At 43.8% G+C, this 21,188-nt stretch overlaps 1 protein-coding gene across 5 annotated transcripts in view; it reads right to left on the bottom strand.

Annotated features, from left to right (window-relative positions):
- The window catches only part of CSMD2 (CUB and Sushi multiple domains 2), a 643,453-nt gene that overhangs the window by 167,453 nt on the left and 454,812 nt on the right, over window positions 1-21,188 (bottom strand). For all 5 annotated transcript variants that reach the window (XM_034960731.3, XM_055095664.2, XM_034960735.3 and 2 more), the window contains exons 23-25: window positions 18,797-18,953; window positions 17,026-17,217; window positions 11,181-11,307 (exon numbers count right to left, since the gene is read on the bottom strand). In XM_034960731.3, coding sequence (XP_034816622.3) covers window positions 11,181-11,307; window positions 17,026-17,217; window positions 18,797-18,953 — 476 coding nt within the window. The remainder of the gene's footprint in view (window positions 1-11,180; window positions 11,308-17,025; window positions 17,218-18,796; window positions 18,954-21,188) is intronic.

The raw sequence follows: 21,188 nt of genomic DNA, 5'->3' as shown, positions 1-21,188 counted from the left end.
GGTCAGGAGTTCTAGACCAGCCTGGCAAACATGATGAAACCCTGTCTCTACTAAAAGTACAAAAATTAGCCGGGTGTGGTGGCAGGTGCCTTTAACCCCAGGTACTCGGGAGGCTGAGGTCGGAGAATCACTTGAACCCAGGAGGTGGAGTTTGCAGTGAGCTGAGATCGCACCACTGCACTCCAGCCTGGGCAACAGAGCGAGACTCCAAATCAAACAAACAAACAAACAAACATAAACAAAACCAGAAATTTATTCTTTCATAGTTCTGGAGGCCAGATGTCTGAAATCAGTATTGCTGTGCTTCAATCAATGTGTCAGTAGGGCCATGCTCCCTCTGGAAGCTCCAGAATAGACTCTGTTCCTGCCTCTTCCAATTTCTGATGCTGCTGGCATTCGTTGGTTTATGGCTATATCACTCTAACCTCTACCTCTGTCTTTGAATCACCTTCTCCTCTACGTGTATAAAATCTCCCTCTGTCTTCTTCTTACAAAGTTGCATGTGGTGGCATCTAGGGTTCACCCAGATAATCCAGGATAACCCCTTCATTTCAAAATCCTTAATTTAATCACACCTGCAGAGACCCTTTATCCAAATAAGGCAATATTTACAGGTTCCACGCATTGGAACCTCACATTTTTGGGGGCCACCATTCAACCTACTACAATGTTTTTGTAAGTTCCTCAGGAAGCCGATGAGAGCCAATTTTATGTGGCTTTTGTGCATATCTGAGGATAATATGTTACCTTTGTAAGTGAATCATATTTCCTGGCTGAATCAACAATTCTTGAGGCCAATAACACCACTGACTTTGGACTTTGGTATTATGGAAAAGAAAAGGAGTCTTAGGAGGGTTGGATTAGTTGTGGTGGTTTTGTAAATGAATATTTTATAGAATGAGGGATGACTGTGTACTTGCCTGTGTGAGTCGGTTTTGCCAAATGCTTGTAGGGATTTTTTATAATTCATCCTGAGCTCCTATACCCTTGGTCTGCTCTAGAGGTTGCCTCTGCCTCCCCCTTTCCCTTCTACCTCACCCAAGGTCTAGAGCCCTGAATTACTTTGTGGAGTAAGCACTCCCACCCCTTGGAACGATTTCATTTTTCATCACGTTGTATCTAATTTATTTTTTCCCTGGAAATTCAACGACTCCTTTCACTTCACTGAGCATATTTTAGCCTTGGTCACCCCACTCCCCACCTTTTCCCCAGGGGAGGTGATGGCCTTTTGTATTTTATTATTCCTTCTGCTCAGTTTCATTGCTCTTCTGCATTTGTGCTTCCTGGATTGGCACTTTGTCTTCCATGTTTGTCTACTTTTCATTACTTAGAGTCTAGCTTGTCTACTACTTCAATGCTTTTATTTCTTACAAGGCAAATGCTGCTATTGTGGATTTTAGTTGTTACTGTGTGTTTAATTTCTTTGCATTCCTTTCTTACCTTAATCACTGTCTATTTCAGAATCTCTCCTCCTGCATTTCATCATCCATCTTCTATTGATCATGCATATTTCTTATATTTAAATGAGATTATTATGTCTATATCCATTTAAATTTTCGTGTCTATTATAGTAAAACATGTTTAGAAAAAAATTTTGTATTTTTTTAGGGAAATGGTTCTCTTTTAATGAGTGGTATGTTTTAAGTGGCATCATACAAGTTTATTTTATGTACTTTTTGCTTATTTCTTTACTTATTTTTGGAAAGGGAGAGATCTATACTGGTTCAGTGTGGTCAACCCACAGGGAATGTGCATTTCTTTGGCTGAATAGTTTATTTTCCTTCTAAGAGATGTTGGAATTCAGTTTTGGGATCTTAAACTGGCAGTCAAGTTGATGCATTCTGGCCAATTCAACTACTCAGTGTAGCTCGGTTAGATTATCGTATGAGGATAATTTGAAGAAGTTTGTGTTTCTTTCTCTAGAGGTGTTCTATGAAAAACTGAATGGCCGGAGAGTGCCACCATTCTCAAAGCTTCATTTATACCTTCCAGGCTATCCACATCCTCTCCTTCAAAAAATGTGTACATTCCTTTTGGCTATTCTCCAATTTGTTGAAGCCTTAACTCTGACAAAGGAATACCCCACTGTGTGTGTGCTTCTCTGTTCAGTTCCTTTAGGAGATCAGCTCTTGCAGTGTAAGTACACGAACCTTCTCTGTTTAAGGTTTAACTTGCTATAGTTGCTCAGAAATAAACCCTCTGGAAGCTGCTGAACCTGTGGCCATGATTCCTGGCAAGAGCTGTGAATGCAAGCTTCACTTCTGGTGCCTTCTGCCTCCTCTGGGCCAGCTGCCCACTTGCTGGCTGGAGGGAGGCAACACTGACCACTGTGGGGAGTTGCTGCCCTGTGACTGATCTGAAACGACAGCAAGGGAATCCAGGCTTCAGGCACAACCAGATGTTTTTCTAGCCCAGCATCCTCCCAGGAAGATAAGCTCCACTGGGCAGGGGTCCTGGTTAATCAAAACCATGCCCGCCAATGCCTGCTGCATGGTGACCAAAATCCAAGAATGGATTTTTCAGTTTTCCCTGTATGTTAATCATTAAGAAGTATCCCTGAAGTTAAAAAACAAGGACTATTAGCCAAATATGAGCTTTATGGGCATAGCAGAAATCTGAGTGTCCAGAGTGAGAAGTTCTCCACCTTCCATGGGTCCCAGATCTCTGCAGGGAAAGCACATCGGCAGAGGACTGTCTCCTCTCCCTTCTTCCTTCCCCCTCCACGAAGCCAGACAACCGTAGCTTCAACCCGAACAACATTTGCGCATAAGAAATGACTCAGTTCTTTTGAATATAACCAGGATCCCTCAACAGTGCTCCTAGGCTCCTCCCTGGCTTCCCAGCCAATTTATCCTCTGCACTGCTGCCACAGATCTTCCTGAAGTCCTCATATCCCCCCTAGACAATGAGCTCTTCCAGAAGCAGCTGTGTACATTCATATCTTCCTCCCTTTCACATGCCTGGGAGGGCCTCACCTCCACCCTGCATGGTGAGCTCCTACTGTTCTTTAAAGTGCAGCTGGAAAGGTGCTTCCTCCCTGTAATCCACCCCCAACTGCCATACAGAATTATGATCTGTCCTCGCAGACACTTCTATTGTGTTTCGTGCATACTTCTACTATAGCATTCATCACATTATCTTAGAATCTATAGCAGAAACTGTGGGTTGGATGATCTGTGCTTCATTTCCAAACCTCTCATCTCTCTACTATTGAGGCTCTAAAAGCAAAGCAAAATTGATTTCCCACTTTTTCCCTGCCAGGCATGGCAAGTTCTGACTAATGAGATGTAGGACAGTATCTCTAAGGATAGGGGTTCTTCCCAAATACACAAGCAAACTTTCATCAGGAGAGAGCTCCGTGCCCTTTCCTCTTCCCTCTTCTTTTAGACTGGAACACAGACATAATGTCTGGAGCTGCGGCAGCCAACTAGGTAGCCACGAGGATGAAAGCCTCAGGATGGCAGACCAAGAAGGAAGGTTATGGCTTCCTGAGCAGCGGTACCAAGTCTGGATGGGACCTTCAGATTCTTGTTCCAGGAGAAAAATGAACCCCCATCTGTTGAAGCCAGCTTTAGTCCGTTTTTCTATTTTCATTCCTAACTGATATAATTTCTGTCTATAATACTGAGACCTTCAAGGGGAAAAGCTGTTTCTTATTTATATTTATACCCCCGTGCCTGGCAGAATGCCCAGCACTGAGTAAATGCTCCAAGTTTTTAAATTGAACTGAATGTTGTTACTGTCTTTAAAGTGTTCCAACAGCTCCTTATTATACTGAGAAATCCATTCAGAGTTCTTGTCTTGGCCTTCAGTGTGTAAAGACTCCTCCTTACCCACACAGCCTTATTTGCCCACATGCATGCAGCTCCAGCCACGTCAAGTGAGTGCCCTTTCGTGGCCAGATCCTGTATTTTCCCCTATGTTCATACCTTTGCTCTCTTACCCCTAGCTGGAAAGATTGCCTCTACAGTCCCAGGCAGAACTCCTCTCTCTCTTCTCTGTTACTGAACTCCGTCACTTGGCTTGCACTTATAGCATCTATTTTATCTTGGAGGTACCTGTCTGTTTGACTATTTCCCCACTAGAATGTGATCTCTTGGCAGACAAGGCCTGGCCTTGGTCTGGACTTTGTGTTTCCGACTGCACAGCATCACACAGTCTCTGGCACAGAGCAGGTAATCATTGCATATTTTGTTAGATGGAATCAGACCACAGCCTGAATGGCAGACGGGAAAGAGCAAAGACTGACGTTAGACGGAACATGTTCCAAACCCACATTACTGGGTAATTGTCAGATCTCAAGGAAGGTCATTCATCCTTTCTGGGCCTCGATGATCTCATCTATAAAATGGGGACAGTAATAACTGATTCAGAACCTGGTGTGTTATAGGTATTTGATGAATGTTTTAGAGGGGCAGAACCAAGAGCAAAGGGCTTTCCCTCCCTTTCTTTTCCAGTTTTCATCTGAGCTCGCCCACTGATTATTAAAAACAAAACAAAACAAAACCCTCCAGCTCAACACCAGAAGCTGAGAAGAGTTTCCACTCCTATAGGATGAAACTTCTGTGTTCTATGTACTGATGACACAGGCAAGGGTGACAGGGAGGGAGCAGCTCATGGGCCTGCCCTCCTGCTGTCAGCTGCCAGGCCTGGATGGAGTGCATTGGCTCATCCACCCCATTCTTGGCACTTAGGAAGAAGCACTTGCCAGATGCTGTAGGTATTACCAGGGTTCAAGGAAAGGGGCTGCCTTCCATTCCACTCTTGTCACACACATCCAGGCAGGACCCATTTTCCAGCTTGGACCACACCCAAGGGTAAGCCTGACTGTAGATTCCTGCAGCCAACCACTTCGCCTCTTGGGCACTCCTGGGAAGGGACCATCCTTGCCCAGCTTGCTGGAGCAAACCTGGCTACAGATCCCTCTGGTCACCCTCAGTGCTGGATCAGGGCTGAAGCAGGGTAGGGAGATGCATCTGAAAGCCTTCTCCTGTCTATGCCCCTGGAAATAGCCTCATCGGCTAGCCTGCTGCCTAGCCCATGTCCCTTCCCACCTAGCACACATGCTCCCACCCACAGTACAGCACCCACCACCTGAGATCCTTTAGGGGTGACTTACAGCCTGCTGTGCTTAGGAATACTCTGTTTGGGTAAAATGAACAACTATCCACCTAGCTCCAGGTGGGAGTTCTCATCATTTGGGAATTACAAGCCAGCCACATTCTAGGTGCTTTATATATGTTCACTCAATCTTCATAGCAACCTTAAGGAGGGTACCCTCTTTAATTACCATCTTAAACATAAGAGAACTGAGGCACAGAGGGCTTAAAGAGCTCCCTGAGCAACACAGCAAATAAGAGTTCAGGTAGGCTGGTACCAGAGTCCAGCTCTTAGCTATGACTTGATAGTGAATAAACAATAAAACTCATGGGACATAAAGAATCCAGCTGAATAATCAAACCAAATGGCTAAAGTGCAAAATGCAGTTGACACAGGGAAAAACTGACAACCATTGTAAAACAAAACACAAATAGTATTCTCAGGGATACAAGATGATAACATATTGATAAAAACAAAAGTAGGCTGTCAAGAGCAGTCTAGAAACAGAAAAATAGTTTCCTTGAAATAAAAACAAAAGCAAGATTTCCAAAACAAAAAGAGGGTAAAGAACAGGATAATTACTGTTGAGAACTGAATTAATGAAAACACAAGATCACTGGCAAAATAAAAACAGGATATAGAACTCTGAAATCACTAGAACAAAAAGCCAATTAAAGCAGATCAGCTAACAACAGGAAGAGTTAACAATAAAATAAAGCAATACAGAAGCATAATGTATTTTGTTTGAAAGAAAGCATAATACATTTTATGTAAAAGAAATATAGCCCCTTGTACTCGTTTCATATTCTTCAATGCCCATGGAACATAAATAAAACAAAAAGTTTGAAAAGTAAAAAAAGGCACAATGCAGTCAAAATAAAAATAATGAAAAGCATACAAAATCTATAAACCACTTAGTAACTGAAAAAATTCTTAAATATTATTGGATTTAAAAGAAACCTAAATGAGTTATAGACTAGAAATGAGCCCAGTTGAACACTCTATATGAAAAAGACAAATTGTCCAAACAAAAAACACACAAAGAACCAGAAACAGCAAAGACAATTAAATATCCTATTGTCCATCTAAGCGGTGAAGACTGAAAGTATTGACAATGTCTAGTGATACTGCGTGGGGTAGCAGGCCTTCCCAGAGACTTCTGGTAGACTTGTAAATTGCTATAATATCTAGAGGAAAATTTGAGGTCGTGTATCAAAATTTACCTCCTAAAAATATATCCTAAGGAAATAAATGGACAACTGTTCGAAGATTCAGGAATAAGAATGTTGGAGTGAAAAGCTGAAAAGATTCACCTATTCAACAGGGGAATAGTTAAATAAATTATGGTGGTACATACAATAGAATTCTCTGTACTCATCAAACAGGATGAGGTAGGTCTATAGACATTGACATGATGAGATGGTGACATATGATTAAGAGGTAAAACAAAAAACAAGCTACTAAGCCATGCATGTGGATGAACTTGGTTTAGGAACATGTGCATTACATTTGCTTTATGTACATATTGGCACACAAAATATCCAAAAGAATAAGTAGAGCAAACAGACATTAATAGTTATTTTATGTGGGGTGTGAGGAGGAGTAAGATTACAGAGTAAGATTGTGGAAACGTTTCATTTCGAGTTTATAAATTTGTTTAAATTTTGAATTTTAAAAAAATGATTATCTGGCTGGGCACAGTGGCTCACACCTGTAATCCCAGCACTTTGGGAGGCTGAGGCAGGAGAATCACTTGAGGCCAGGAGTTCGAGATCAGCCTGGCTAACATGGTGAAACCCTGTCTCTACAAAAATTAGCCAGGCGTGATGGCGCTTGCCTGTAATCCCAGCTACTTGGGAGGCTGAGGCATGAGAACTGCTTGAACCTGGAAGGTAGGGGTTGCAGTGAGCTGAGACAGTGCCACTGTATTCCAGTCTGGGCAATAGAACAAGACTGTCCAACCCTCCTCCAAAAAAAAGAGTACCTAATTTGTATATAGAAAAATTCTATAAAGATATTTCTAATAAAAAAGATAATAACTAAATAAGGACTTAAACACAAAGGGGCTTTTTGTGTTTGTCTAATTATGAGTGTGAGTTATCCTAACTTTGCTGCTGGTTATTCAAGACAGGTGTGTGTGTGTGTTGGGGGTTGAGGCGGAGGGAGGGAGAGGAGAAAAAGAGAGAGAGGGAGGGAAGGAGAGGAAGAGAGGGAGTGGGAAAGAAGGAGGGAAGGAGAGGAGGAGAGGGAGAGGGAGTGGGAAAGAAGAAGGGAAGGGGAGAGAAAGGGGGAGGACTGAGTGAGCACACATAAGTACAGCTGTATGTGTGCATGCTATGCATACTGGCTGGGATGGCAGACTGGGGTGGGAGAATGAGGAAGGGACAGTGTCTTGCCACTCTATCTCCATCTTTCTGCAGCTCTCAGTGAAACTGGGAAGACATCTTCTTACTTCACATTAGCTCCTTTGAGGTTGCTGTGGCTCCAAGAAGCCATCCAGACTAAGGACTGATGTTATCTTTACCTTCTTCAGACCTTTACTTTCTTCTTCCCATTTTGGGATCCTCAGCATGCCCCCCATGACTTCATATTTCTTGCTATGTTACTCTGGAGAGGACGTTTCCTAAATTGGGTTTGATCTTGTCTTCCTGAGGGCTAGAAAGGGCACCTCCTGTCTCCCCTCCACCCCCATAGCCACCATTCTCATCAGTGAAAATGGTCCTCACTACTGCCCAGAAATCCATTCATCAGTTTATTGTAATTTCCTTGTGCCAGCCACACCTAGGTCTGCTCTGCTCTCCTTAATTCCCAGAGAATTAATGCTGTGCCTTTTAGGTACATTATGGCCGCTATGCCATGGATGAACACATCCTTCTCTTTAGAGGCTGTGTGCCAAAGCATCGAGAAATGAAGTATCATGATGTTGACAGTGTACTTTCCAGCAGCTCAGCAAAAAGGAAAACAAAAGGATGGAAAGAGAAGAACAAAGAAAGCACATAAGCATATATGGCAAAATAGTAACGCCATTTGGGTGTAGGCGGTAGGTACGCAGTTACTTGGTGTATTGTTGTCACAAACAGTAGTTGAGAAAAGTTGGTGTGATCACTTGAATGTCCCCTGAATTTTCTCTTCTTCTCCATCTCCACTGCCACTGCCTGGCTTCTGGCCTCCTCGTCCCCAGCCACTCTCTGGAGACAGCTTCCTCACTGGGCTTACCGGCCCAGCCCGTCCCACTCCGCCCATTCTCCACAAAACTGCCAGGAGCTGTCAAAACGCAGCCTCATAGCCCCAACGCCCTCTGTGCTCCCCACAGCCTCCACCACCAGCTTCATCTCCCATGAATGCTGCCACCCACCAAATCGCAGGTGATCATCCAGCTGCGGGAACCATTTCCAGCTCCTTGAGGCTGACCACACTGCTTCACTGGGCCTAGAGGCCCATTACCCTCCCACCCACCTTCCTCCTTGGCTACCTGGCAACCTCCTCTCCTTCCTTCAGGACTCAGCTCTAGGGTCACCTTTTCCAGAATAACTTCTCCCATCTCCTCCTGTCCTGCTTTTTCATTCCCCTTCCTCATTGTGCCACCACCTTGTTCTGGACAGACATGTGCGTCTGCTCTTTGTGAACCATGGCCACATCTCATTCATTTATATAATGCCAGCATCTGGCACAGGCACAGCCAGGTAGTAAACAAACAGATATTTGTGAATATGAGGGAATGAATGCATCAATGAGTGATGCTCCAAGTGAAGAAAGTGGGAAAACCTCTTGATTTGCACATGTGTATACTAAAGTGAAATAGTCATTATGTTCTTGATCCACTCATTGTTCAACCACTAGTCACCGAGGAACTATCATAGATCCACTAGGCATATAACTACCTTTATACTTGGGTCTTGCTTCATTCATTCTTTCATTCATCAAACACTTGACACTTGTTGAGCCGGGGGCACTGTGCTAAGAGCTGGGAGACTTGCAAAGATGAATCAGGCAGAGACCACAGCTCCAGGAGGGGAGGTAAGGCATGAGCATAAATAAAGGAGAAAAGTGGTCAGTGTCATCAGGAAAATATATGCAACAGGCAATGGAAGTTCAGAAGAGGCAGAAAGGACTCCTAGGAGCCCCGCAAGAGAGGGGGTGAGGGATGACCTCCTGGGTGAGCTGACATTTGCACTTGACTTTGAGGGATGGATAATTTTAGATGTAAGCCTTTGGAGGGAGGAGGGCATTCCAGAGGAAGGGCAGAGTAGAAACAAAGGCCCTGAGCTAGGCCCTGAGCTAGGCCATGTACAGGGGTCACCAATAATTTTGCTTTGCCGGAATGTCATTGAAGAGAAGTGGAAAATAAGGTTGGGGAGGGAGGCTGAAGTCGCTGTAGCCTCAAAGGCCAGAATAAAATGTTTAGCTTTTATTCTGTGAGCGTGGGGTGGCCATGGAATCCGGTTTCTGATCAGAGGGTGAATTGATCAGGTATGCTTGCAGAAGGTTATCCCAGCAGTGCTGTGCAGGATGAATGTGCATATTTAACTTGTCCCCCTAACAATGCAAAGTCCCTATGTACACTGCTGACCTTATTTTCCTCAGAGTTTAGCTAAAAAATTTGTACATTTTAAATACTTAATACATTTCCTTAACATTAATTGAACTGTGTACATAAGTGAATATCTATATTTCTTGCAGCAAAACACCCATTCAGCCAGTTCTTCTTAATTGGAAACTCTTACATGCAGGAATCTTCTCCTAGCTATACTTCTATTCCTTTTCTTGGCTCCTCACTATTCCAAATCCTTAGCACTTACTTCCTGGATCATTGTAACAGACTCCTGATGGTGCCTCCCCGTGAGCTCTCTACACTGCAAATAACCCTGGTGGACCGACCCTGCTCAAGAAACTTCCATGGCTCCCTCTTAGTTATTGGCATTTAAGATGGTCCATAACCGGGCTATACTTTACCCCTATCTATCTCCCATTCCTTACCCATGTGTTTCCCCTACTCCAGCCAGACTGTTTCCTCCCCAATTCCCTTGTTCTGTCCTCCTTTCATACCTCCGCTCATACTGCTACCCCAACCTGCTCTTTTCCTCCTAACTCACCTGAACCATGGCTCAAGGCCCCGTTTTGCCAGCAGTGCAATAGTGTGAAGATTCAGAAAGACCTGGGTTCGGATCTCAGAGTTTTGGTTCCCTGTGCAAACTTAGAAATGCTATGCATCCTCTTGGAATCTGAGTTTTCTCATCTATAAAATGGGAATTACAATAATGCCTATTTGTTATTAGGGCTTATTATTATTATCAATAGGGCTATTGCAGGGAGTTAATAAGGTAGGCTCTGTGCTCAGTAAATGGTGATGGTTCTTTCTCCTCTGACTCCTTGAAATTCCAATAAGGAATGCCTGGAAGGAAGTTCCATTTTGATGGCATACCTATTTTGAAGGAATTTATCTTTTGAAGAAGTACATACCACTGCTGGTCTTTTGCTATTTACTTCCTCCACAACTCTAAAATACAAGCATTTCTGTCCTCATTTTAAAGATGAGGAAATAGCCTAAAAAAGGGAAGCAATCTGCCAGGGGCCATACAGCTAAAGCTGAGTTAGTGCTTGCTAACTGTCAGAAATAACCACAGCAACTGTTATTAAATATTTCACTATGTTCCAAATACTATACTGAGCATATTACATGCAATATCTCATTCAAGTGCTTTATCCTGAGATCCACACTCTACAGAAGAGGACAATGAGATGCAGAGAGGATAAGGAACTTTCCCAAAGTCCTGCAAACAGTACATGGAAGGGTTGGATTCAAATGGGGGTCTGCATGCCTTCAATCCACGCCCTCGGCTACTCTGCTGTAACTGTGCTCTCTGGGCCAGTGAGGTGTATGGACTTGGCATGAAGCCCTGAGAGGCTGAGACTGACCTTTCTAGATTTTCTAAGGCATCCAGTATAGCAACCACTATTGATCACAAGGTTCTCCAGGTGAGGCAGGCAGGCCAGGCACTAGCTGGATGGCCTGGTGATGATGCTGATGATGGCTCCCCTGAACAACTGGCGATAGTTACTTTGTCAGCCCTGACACTTACCCAATGGTGCAGCCGGCCTCTGCTTCGATGGTCCAGATGCAGTTGAGATTGTGTTCATAGGGAGCCGGATACCCGGGTGACAGCACCTGCCCCGACACCTCTCCTCTCACTGTCCCTCCACACTCGGCTGAAAGAAATCCCAAAAGAATGAGCTTCATGGGGTGGCCTGAGCTGCCAGCAGTCACTCAGTGGCTCCTTTTGCCTGTTTGCTCTTGAGTCCCTTCCCTCTCATTCATTCCAAGTGATTGAGCACAGCATATTAAAAGGTCTCTGGATGAGACTTATATCCAGAACCTATAAAGAACCCCCACAAATCAACAATAAAAAGACAAATAACCCAATTTATAAAAGGCAAAGAATTCGAATAAACATTTCTCCAAAGAGGATATATAAATAGCCAATACATACATGAAAAGATGTTTAACATTGTTAGTCATTAGGGAAATACAAATCAAACTCACAATGAGATATCACTTCACACCCACCGGGATGTCTATAGTCAAAAAGACTATACAAGCGTAGATGGGGAGTGGAGAAACTGGAACTCTCATCATTATTGATGGAAATGTAAAATGGTGCAGCTGCTTTCAAAAACAAGTTGGTGGTTCCTCAAAATGTTAAACATAGTCACCATATGACCTAGCAATTCTGCTCTTAGGCATATACCCAAGATAAATGAAAACATGTTCACATAAAAACTTGAACATGAATGTTCATAGCAATGTTATTCATAGTTATCAAAAAGTGGAAACAACCCAAATGTCTATCAACTGATGAATGAATAAACAAAATGTGGCATAGCCGTACCATGGAATAGTATTCAACCATAAAAAGGAATCAAGGCGGCCGGGCATGGTGGCTCATCCCTGTAATCCCAGCATTTTGTGGGGCTGAGGTGGGTGGCTTACCTGTGGTCGGGAGTTTCAGATCAGCCTGACCAACATGGAGAAACCCCATCTCTACTAAAAATACAAAAAATTAGCCAGGCGTGGTGGTGCATGCCTGTAATCCCAGCTACTCAGGAGGCTGAGGTAGGAGAATCACTTGAACCCAGGAGGTGGAGGTTGTGGTGAACCGAGATCGCACCATTGCACTCCAGCCTGGGCAACAAATGCGAAACTCCGTCTCAAAACAATAACAACAACAACAACAACAACAACAACAACAACAACAACAACAAGGAATCAAGGCTTGCTACATGCTACAATATAGATGAACTCTGAAAACATTAGTTAAGTGAAGGAAGTCAGACACATTATGCGATTCCACTTATGTGAAATACCTAGAATAGGCAAATCTTGGAGACAGAAGGTACATTAGTGGTTGCCAGGACCTGGGGAAGGGGACAACGGGGAGTGGCTGTTAATGGGCATGGGTTTTCTCTTGTGGGGGACAAAATGTTCAAAAATTAGATTGTGGTGATGGCTGTACAACCCTGTGAATATACTACTCACATGGTTAGGCTTTGTGTCCCTACCCAAATTTCGTCTTGAATTGTAATCCCCAGATATTGAGGGAGGAACCTGGTGGGAGGTGACTGGATCATGGGGCCAGTTTTCCCCTTATTGTTCTCATGATAGTGAGTGAGCTCTCACGAGATGTGATGGTTTTATAAGTTCCATCAGAACTTATAAAGTTCCTCCTTCTCTCACTTTTCTCTCTCCTGCTGCCTTGTAAAGAAGGTGCCTGCTTCCCCTTCCGCCATGATTGTATGTTTCCTGAGGCTTCCCCAGCCATGAGGAACTGTGAGTCAATTAAGCCTCTTTTCTTTACAAATTACCTAGTCTCAGGTAGTATCTTTACAGCAGTGTGAGAACAGACTAATATAACTACAAACAACTGAATTGTACACTGGTAAATAAAAACGGTCCCTGAGTGTAGGGTTGATTGCCTATTCTGTGACCAACCTCCTCGAAGCCTCCTAGGGAGCAACATGCAAGTACTTCAACCTGCTTCTTGATAGCAACAGGACCTCTGCTGGCTGCCAGGACAGCAGAGATCAACAGGATACTGCCCTCCCCTGGAAGAGTTTACTGTCTAGTAGAGAAGACAGCCACACTGTGTGCTATGTATCCTAACAGCAAGTAGCAGCAGAAGTGACCAATCTCCCTGAGCAAAGGACAGCGAGGGTCAGGGAGGGTGCTGGTCTTAAATGAACCTTGAAGGAGAAGCAAGAGTTGACCAGGTCGGTTGGGTGGCAAGGGTAGGATGGGAAGGAGGGCACTGCAGAGAGAGACAGAAGAGTAACTGCAAAGTTCCTGGAGGTGAGGAACAGCATGGCAGGCTGGAGGCTGGGGTATGAGATAGGGAGAGGGGGGAGATGGGACTGGAAAGGTGAGGAAGCATCACAGGTTGAAGGACCTTGGATACCAGGCTGTCATATATTCACTGTTCCAGGAAAGAATTGCAGTGTTTATACATGTGAGTTAATTGACTGCCTGACACATCAGTGAACTTTGCATGTTAGGAGGAGTCACTGTGGTGGCAGTATGATGGGGTACAGCAGGGGTGAAACTGGAGGCAGGGAGGCAGGTGAAGAGGTCTACATTCCCCATTGGAGCAGTCACTGAAGTCAGAAGCTGGGGGTTCCTGCTGGTCTTCTCCTCCTTCCTCCCCGACATCTAATCTGCCTCTGAGACCCAGTCACTAAACCTGTGTGATATTATTCATGTTTGACTCTACTTTGCCCACATTGCTGGAGTCTTGACTCAGGCCCTTACAATCTCTAGGCTGGCACAGTTGCCCACGCTCTAGGCAGTGCCATCAACGGATCTTTATCAAATGCAAACAAGTCACTGGTTGAATTCACTCCCCAAATGAAGTCTAAACTTTTCAGTAGAGCCCACTGAGCCCACCAGAGTGGCTCCCTTTGGCCTCCCTGAACTCTTTGGTCTAGGCTGATGAAGTCCACAAGCTCTATTTGGATGGAGGACCTGAATAAACATCCTCGCTGTGACATCTTTTGTGACATACCTCCCCTCCCCAGGTAGAAATAACACTGCCCTCCTCTGTGTCTCCATTACAATGTGAATAGATTTCTATTATAGCATGTGTAACATGTTATTAAAATCATGTCTATTTCCTCCACAAGACTATGAGCTCCTTGGCAGCAGGGACCTTGTCTTATATCTGCACATCAAGTACCTAGTATACTGTTTGGCACATTATAGATGCTTAACGTTTATTGAATTAATGGATGGCTGGACAATCAAATGAATGGAAGCAGATTATTGCTTTCCATGCAAATTACTATAAGCGTCTGAATCAAGGGAGAATGAGTACAAATGAAGAGGAGGATGTTCATTGCAGAGCTATTTAGGAAAAGGAATAGTTGATTAGGCAAGATGCTAGAAATAGGAGAAGAAGGGATCAGGGTCACAGATGGAAGACTGACCCCTACCTGTTGCTATAAAGGACACATCAAACATTTCATGGACCCGTTGGTTTCACACAGGACCACTAAGGAAGGGTTGCAGGAGAGGCCCTCTACAAGACCCTCTGCTCAAGCTTCACTCTTCTCTCCAAGGTGCTGTTGGGGTGGGAGGTGCCAACCTGATTGAAAGATGCCAGGCTGAATGGACCCATGGCAGGGAGTAGGGTGCTGGTGAGAGGATGGACTACAATTGTGGGGAGGAGGCTTGACTGGTTCCACAAATAGAGGAAGTAGCTAGAAAGGTGGGAGGGCATTATCCATGTCCTTGGTTAGAGCTTCCTTCCATATTCCAGACAGAGAAGGACCTCCTGCTTCCTGGGAAGTGAGGATTTGGAGGCAGCAGCACTGGGAACATGTCATCATGGACAACTAGATACCTTACCTGGGGCCTGGCAGGTGGGCAGGAGGGGGCTGAGTGGGCCAGCATGTAGCAGATTCAACAACATTGAGAACATATAAGTCTACTCTTTCTGGTCTTCTCCCTTCTTCCCACCCTAGAGTCTTGGCTGCTTTGTTTGGGCTGCAGAGTCCACTCACCGAAGAATAAAACATTTGGATGTTTTAAGCTATAGCAGTCATTTGTGGTAGACCATGATGAAGTCGACCACAACATGACATATACAAAAATATGCACATAATCTCAAATACACAGCCTCGCTCCCCTAGCAGGCTAGAGGCAGTCTCAATGGGGAAGGCCTCCAAGGTTCTAGTGTAAGTGTAAGTTTAAATGCTCTTATACTGCTTGAGTGAACCCAATAAGTCCAGTCCAACTGGCATATTTGATATTCAAAGTAATCTTACAGTGAATCCTTTCTGCAAAGCAAATAATTATCTTGTAATGCGAGTCATCATCCCTCCTTTTCATTTTGTGTGCTCTGGCTTGCTTGTCTGTGGCATTATACGGTTGTGTGTTTATGCAAGCATCACCCTTCCTGGCCTGAGATCTGCTCTTCTCTGTATTCCTAGTGCCTAGCATAGTTCCTGGCACATGAATGAGGGGAGATATAAAAAGAGATGGAGGGCGAAAGGGAAGATATGCCTGAAGACCAGGTCAAAGGCAAAGGGAGAGGAAGACCCTAGAGGTTCCATAAAGGCTACTGTTTCGGTCTGTCCACTTGCAGAGGGTCCACTTAGACCCTCCATTGTATAACAGTGTTAAAGATCCTGTGAAGATGTAGTCGTCTAGGGGAAAAGAAGCATCTGTGGCCTTTAACACTTCCCACCATGCTGGTTCACACTTTCACCCTTGCACGTGCTCAGTCTAGAATGTCAACCTCCCTTCCTCTCCCTCCTGTTGGTGAATTCTAATCCATTCTTCCAAGTCTCAATTGAAATATCACCTCCCATGCAAAACATTCTCGTATCCTCCCAACATTTTGCACTTAACTCTTTTTACAGTGCTTCTCTTACATTATACTTATCTGTTTATGTGTCTATTCTCCATGCTGGAGTATGGGCCCTGACAAGGGCAGTGAACAGGTTTTATTCTTCATTTATTTCTCTGCCTCCACAAATACCCAGACATACATGTGCACCAATTTTGGCATGTGGGGCTTGGTAGGCATGTCTGTGTTTTTCCAGTGGAGGTTTTGTTCTTACAAGATTAGCCAGTGCTGGCACAGACCCGTTGAGGTTGTGGGACATGGGGAAGGGGGTGGAGAGAGAGAAAGATCTGGTTTTGGAAAGGTAGGAGGCAGGACGAAGCAGTATGGGGGAACTCACATTAGCAGGGAGATGGGTGGTAAGAGATGAAAAGGCCAAACAGAATGACCAGTTTTGCCTATTTTGCACTTCTGCCTCAGATCACTGTCTCTTGTCCTGTGACACATGTGTAAAGATTCTAGAGAACCTCTGATGACATTCTGGAAGAATCACAGGTTTAAGAAGATGCAAGTTCATTATTGCATTCTTTATCAGTGAGAGCAATGGGTGTTCTTTATCTTACTATTTCTTTTGACATTCCTCCAGAAAAGGGAGAATGAGCCCCATTTTACCTACAGGGAAACTGAGACCTAAAGTGGGTGGGAGACTCATTTGAGTGTTGGCATTACGATAAGCCCTGGAACTCAGGCAAAAGCCCCATCTCTCCCTTTCTAATGGACTCTCCCACCTCATCGCTATCACCCGCGTTACAATTTTGAGGGCATGACTTGGCTGTGGTCCCACTTGCTAAATGTGCGACAAAGGCAAGCCACCCGCCTGACTGCACTGCTGCATGGGTGTAATGAGGTGTGAAAGTGAGGAAGTGGAGAAGGGGTGCAGGTGAACCATGATGCCTGTTAACAAGAGGATTCAGTCCAAGTAGATGGCCCCCAGGCCCTGGAGCATGGGGTCTAACTGGAATGAGACCAGGACTAGAGCTTGGTATAATGGGAGACCCAAGGGTTCCCTGCAGAGGAAGAGCCCTCCTACCGACACAGGTGGGCAGAGGCCGGTCCCAGGTCCGGCGCTCTCCACTCAGACACAGAAGCTCCTCACTACCCCGCAGGCTGTATCCAGGGTCACAGCTGAAGGACACGGAGCTCCCTGCAAAATGACCTTCATCATGAACCTTGTAGCCAAACTTGGGGGTTCCTGGGTCCTCACATTTGATGAGTTCAAAGCCTGGTGAGGAGAGAAGAGGTAGAGTGAATAAGACCTATTGTGGCAGAAACCATGCTTCCTCTCTTCCCTCAAAGCCCACGTCCTCAAGGAAGCTGTCTCAGCCACAGACCCTGGGTTCTGATGGATTCACCAGTCAGGATTTCCTCATTTCTATGCTCAGTTGAGGGTATATTAAGGAACATCCATTTCTCTGTTGCTATATGTAAATGATTTCTGCTTTTAATAGTTTTCAGGCCTAAGGTCTGCATTTTCTATTTCTTTTGTTTGACCCCGTAGCATTTTTGCTAGCAGGAGCATTCTTTTCATTTTGCTTATTGAGACATTCTGATAAGATGGTGTAATATGGAGAAGTCACCTTAAATGTATGTTTAAAAGCTGAGTTATGACCTGCTTAAACATACGCTGTTGAAACGGACTGGAAAAGGAAACAGATTTATGCAGAGCTCCCACTCTATGGCGCTATACATGTGTTCTCTCTCATTTGTTATTTACAGGAGTCTTACAGGTGGGTATAATTACCTGCATTTTACAACAGAGAGCATTGATTTGGGAAGGTTAAATAAATTTTTCCAAACTTACACAATTTTCACATGATAGAAATGGAATTCAAAGGTGTCTCTAACCCTCTTCCACTGAACCTCTTGCTGTAACAGGCAAGGATCCTCTGCCAGGCAGCCTTGAGCCCAGACGAGGGGAAACCTGACTATACTCCGTGCATGATTTTCCCCAATAGCTTTCTTTATTGAGATACAATTCACATACCATACACTCTCCCACCTAATGTGTACAATCCGATGTCTTTTAGTAGATTCACGGAGTTGTACAGCTATTGCCATAATCAGTTCTAGAACATTTTTATCACCTCAAAAAGAAGCTCCATACACATTTTTCCCCCAACTCCCTCAGCCCTAGGCAACTGCCCTTTACTTTCTGGCTCTATGGATTTGCCTGTTCTGGACAGTTCATATCATGGAGCTCAAACAATATGTGGCCTTTGAGACTGGATTCTTTCACTTACTGCAATCTTTTCAAGGGTCATCCATGTCAAAGCATGTATACTTTACTCCTTTTTTTTTTTTTTTTTTTTTTTTTAGACAGTCTTGTTCTGTCACCCAGGCTAGAGTGCAGTGGCGCAATCTCGGCTCACTGCAACCTCTGCCTTCCGGGTTCAAGCAATTCTCCTGCCTCAGCCTCCCAAGTAGCTGGGATTACAGGCACCCGCCACCACGCCCAGCTAATTTTTGTAGTTTTAGTAGAGATGGGGTTTCACCATCTTGGCCAGGCTGGTCTTGAACTCCTGACCTCGTGATCCACCCGCCTTGGCCTCCCAAAGTGCTGGGATTATAGGCATGAGCCACTGTGCCCGGCCACTTCACTCCTTTTTATGGACAAATGCTATTCCATTGTATGAACATATCACATTTTGTTTACCCATGCATCCACTGATGGATACATACTGGATTTTAAAACAGTCTTAAGAGCACATTCTTTGTATCTCGTGAGCAAGCAGAAGCTCAAATAAATGAATAAAATGGGAAACCCTGACTTCCTTGTCCACACAGATGCAAGAAAGACTTACTGGAAAAGTGCAGTTCAAAGCCCTTGCTGGTGTTTTCAGCATCAGTGATGAAATCAAGCCACAGACTGCTGGATGTGCTGTTCAAAGTCACCCCCATCATCTCAGAACGGCTAAAAACTCCCAGCAAACGGGCGGAGTTGTTGTTGCCATCATAAACCTGGACACAGGAGAGACCCCCAACCCAATGTCGTCAGCATGGCCTTATGTTGAACAACACCTCCTTACCCCACAACCCACACTCCTGGAGTTTAGCACTGGTAACAACTATCAGAGGCACAGTGAGTTATCAGATGCAAGGAAGACGGCAGAGGGAAGCTATCAACTGAGCAAGTTATCTCGTTTTCCCTTGATGTCAGTTCTATGCTCAGCCCATCTTTAGTGTGAATCTAGTCTTTGGGAACTCATTGCTATTCTAATCTTTCCAGTGGAGATTTGTTCTTGTTCCCACAATGCCCATATAGCACCAGCTTACTCTTTAGCAGCCTGGGGAGGCCAGGTTTGGGTTGCCTGCTTGTCAAACCATCTGTTTCTTCAGAGAGACAGGCTGAAAGCATTCATCTCTACATTGCTAAACCCTCAATCCTGTCCTTCCAGTAGATGAGACAGCCATCCTCTCACCTGATCCCACCCCACTGTGGCAGTAGCCTGTCTTGAGCACTCCGCTGGACATCATCCCTGGGATCCAGACACCAGCATGTCATGGTGACTTTTTCTTCCCCAAGCTCAGCCTCTGCCCCTTCCCTCCTAAAATGAGGGCTCCAGCTAGGGCCTACTGGGCTTGCCAAGGGTGGAATCGTACAGGCATCTGGCTTCCCTCACTCCCATCTGTCCCCTGAACTTCTTAGTACCAGCAAAGACAACAATCATCAGAATAATGAACTGGCTCCCCAGGTTTCGAGGTTGCTGCTCCTTTCCAGATAATTGTACAAATAACAACAGAAGTTGTGATTGAGTGAAAGACCCCCTGGTGCTTTTGTAAATATCAAAGATGGGATCTCTGAGTGGGTGATGAATATTTGTGCATGGCACACAATGTGATGCCAGCTGCCAGCAAATTGGCACAATATTTCCATTGTACTATTTATGAAGCAAAGCTTTCTAAAAGAAGCCATCCTTCAAACTAACAGTGTTGTATATTACAGAGATTTGTTTAGGCTCCTGGGAGCCTGAAGTCTGTTTCCAGATCCTTGTGTAATTGCTGTATATCATTGATCGACTGAGTGAATTCTGGGGTTCCAACAGACATCAAGATAATACAAGTTCAAAGAGTTTAGCTTAAATTGTTACAAAAATATTTTTAATCACCGAAACATATGGAAATCAATGGACCAAGGCATTTATCATCAATGGACTAGGAATCATGAATTGCAATAAGAAATAATAATCATCAATTGCAGTAAGAAAGACAATCAGACACCATGTGTTTCTTTAATAAAAGATATATCATCACCCACGGAGTTATCTTGCCCAAAAAATCAGACCTGATCAGATCAAGCCACTGGATCCAATTTCCAACTTACAGGCAATAAATACCGAGAACAGAGGAACATATGAAATGATACCCTGTGAGTGCATTCAGCAAAATCCAGAGTGGAAAGTTCCACTGAACAAATGATCTGATTTCCTCAACAAGTAAGTTACAAGGGGGAAAAGAAAAGAGATGGAGGGAGAAACCTACAGATTAAAAAACACATGAGACAATGAATCTAATGTGTGGACCTTATTGAATCCTAATTCAAATAAACTATAAATTTAAAAAATATTATGACATCTATGAGATAATTGGAAATTTAAACCCTCACTGGATATATGATGTTATTAAGAAATTATGGTTAATTAATAAAAAGTATGATGGGAACAGGATATTTTCCTTAATTTCCAAGCATAATTCATCCTAATTCATCAAGAACAAAAATGTTACTTGCATCATTACAATAAAATATTAATTGCAGAAAAACTTATAAAACAGAAATGTGCAAATAACTTTCAGAACTTACAACATGTTGGTAAGTGTCCTTCTAGCCTTTATTCTATGCATTTATTTCCTTGCATAAATTTATGTTTTTATAATTTTTTATAACAATAAGATCGAATTATAGATACTATAGGGCAACCTGCTCTTTCACTTAATATAATGTGTATATTTTTAAAGTCATTAAATATTTTTTCCATAACAGCATTTAAATGGTGGCAGGAATTTCTATAATAAAAATTAACCCAATCTGCAAGATAATTATTTACATATCAGTGTCCAAAATATATGCTCTGGCACATAAGGCTCACTCAGTAAATGTATGATAAATAAACCAATATTTTCCTCTAGAATTCATGTCCTTAAATCTACCTGGAATTTATTTTGGGATATGATATACAATTCTACCTTAACTCCCTG

Source organism: Pan paniscus, chromosome 1 (genome assembly GCF_029289425.2).
Source record: "Pan paniscus chromosome 1, NHGRI_mPanPan1-v2.0_pri, whole genome shotgun sequence".
Classification (NCBI taxonomy): domain Eukaryota; kingdom Metazoa; phylum Chordata; class Mammalia; order Primates; family Hominidae; genus Pan; species Pan paniscus.
The sequence above is the reverse complement of the archived record's forward strand: the minus strand, read 5'-3'. Positions and strand labels throughout refer to the sequence as shown.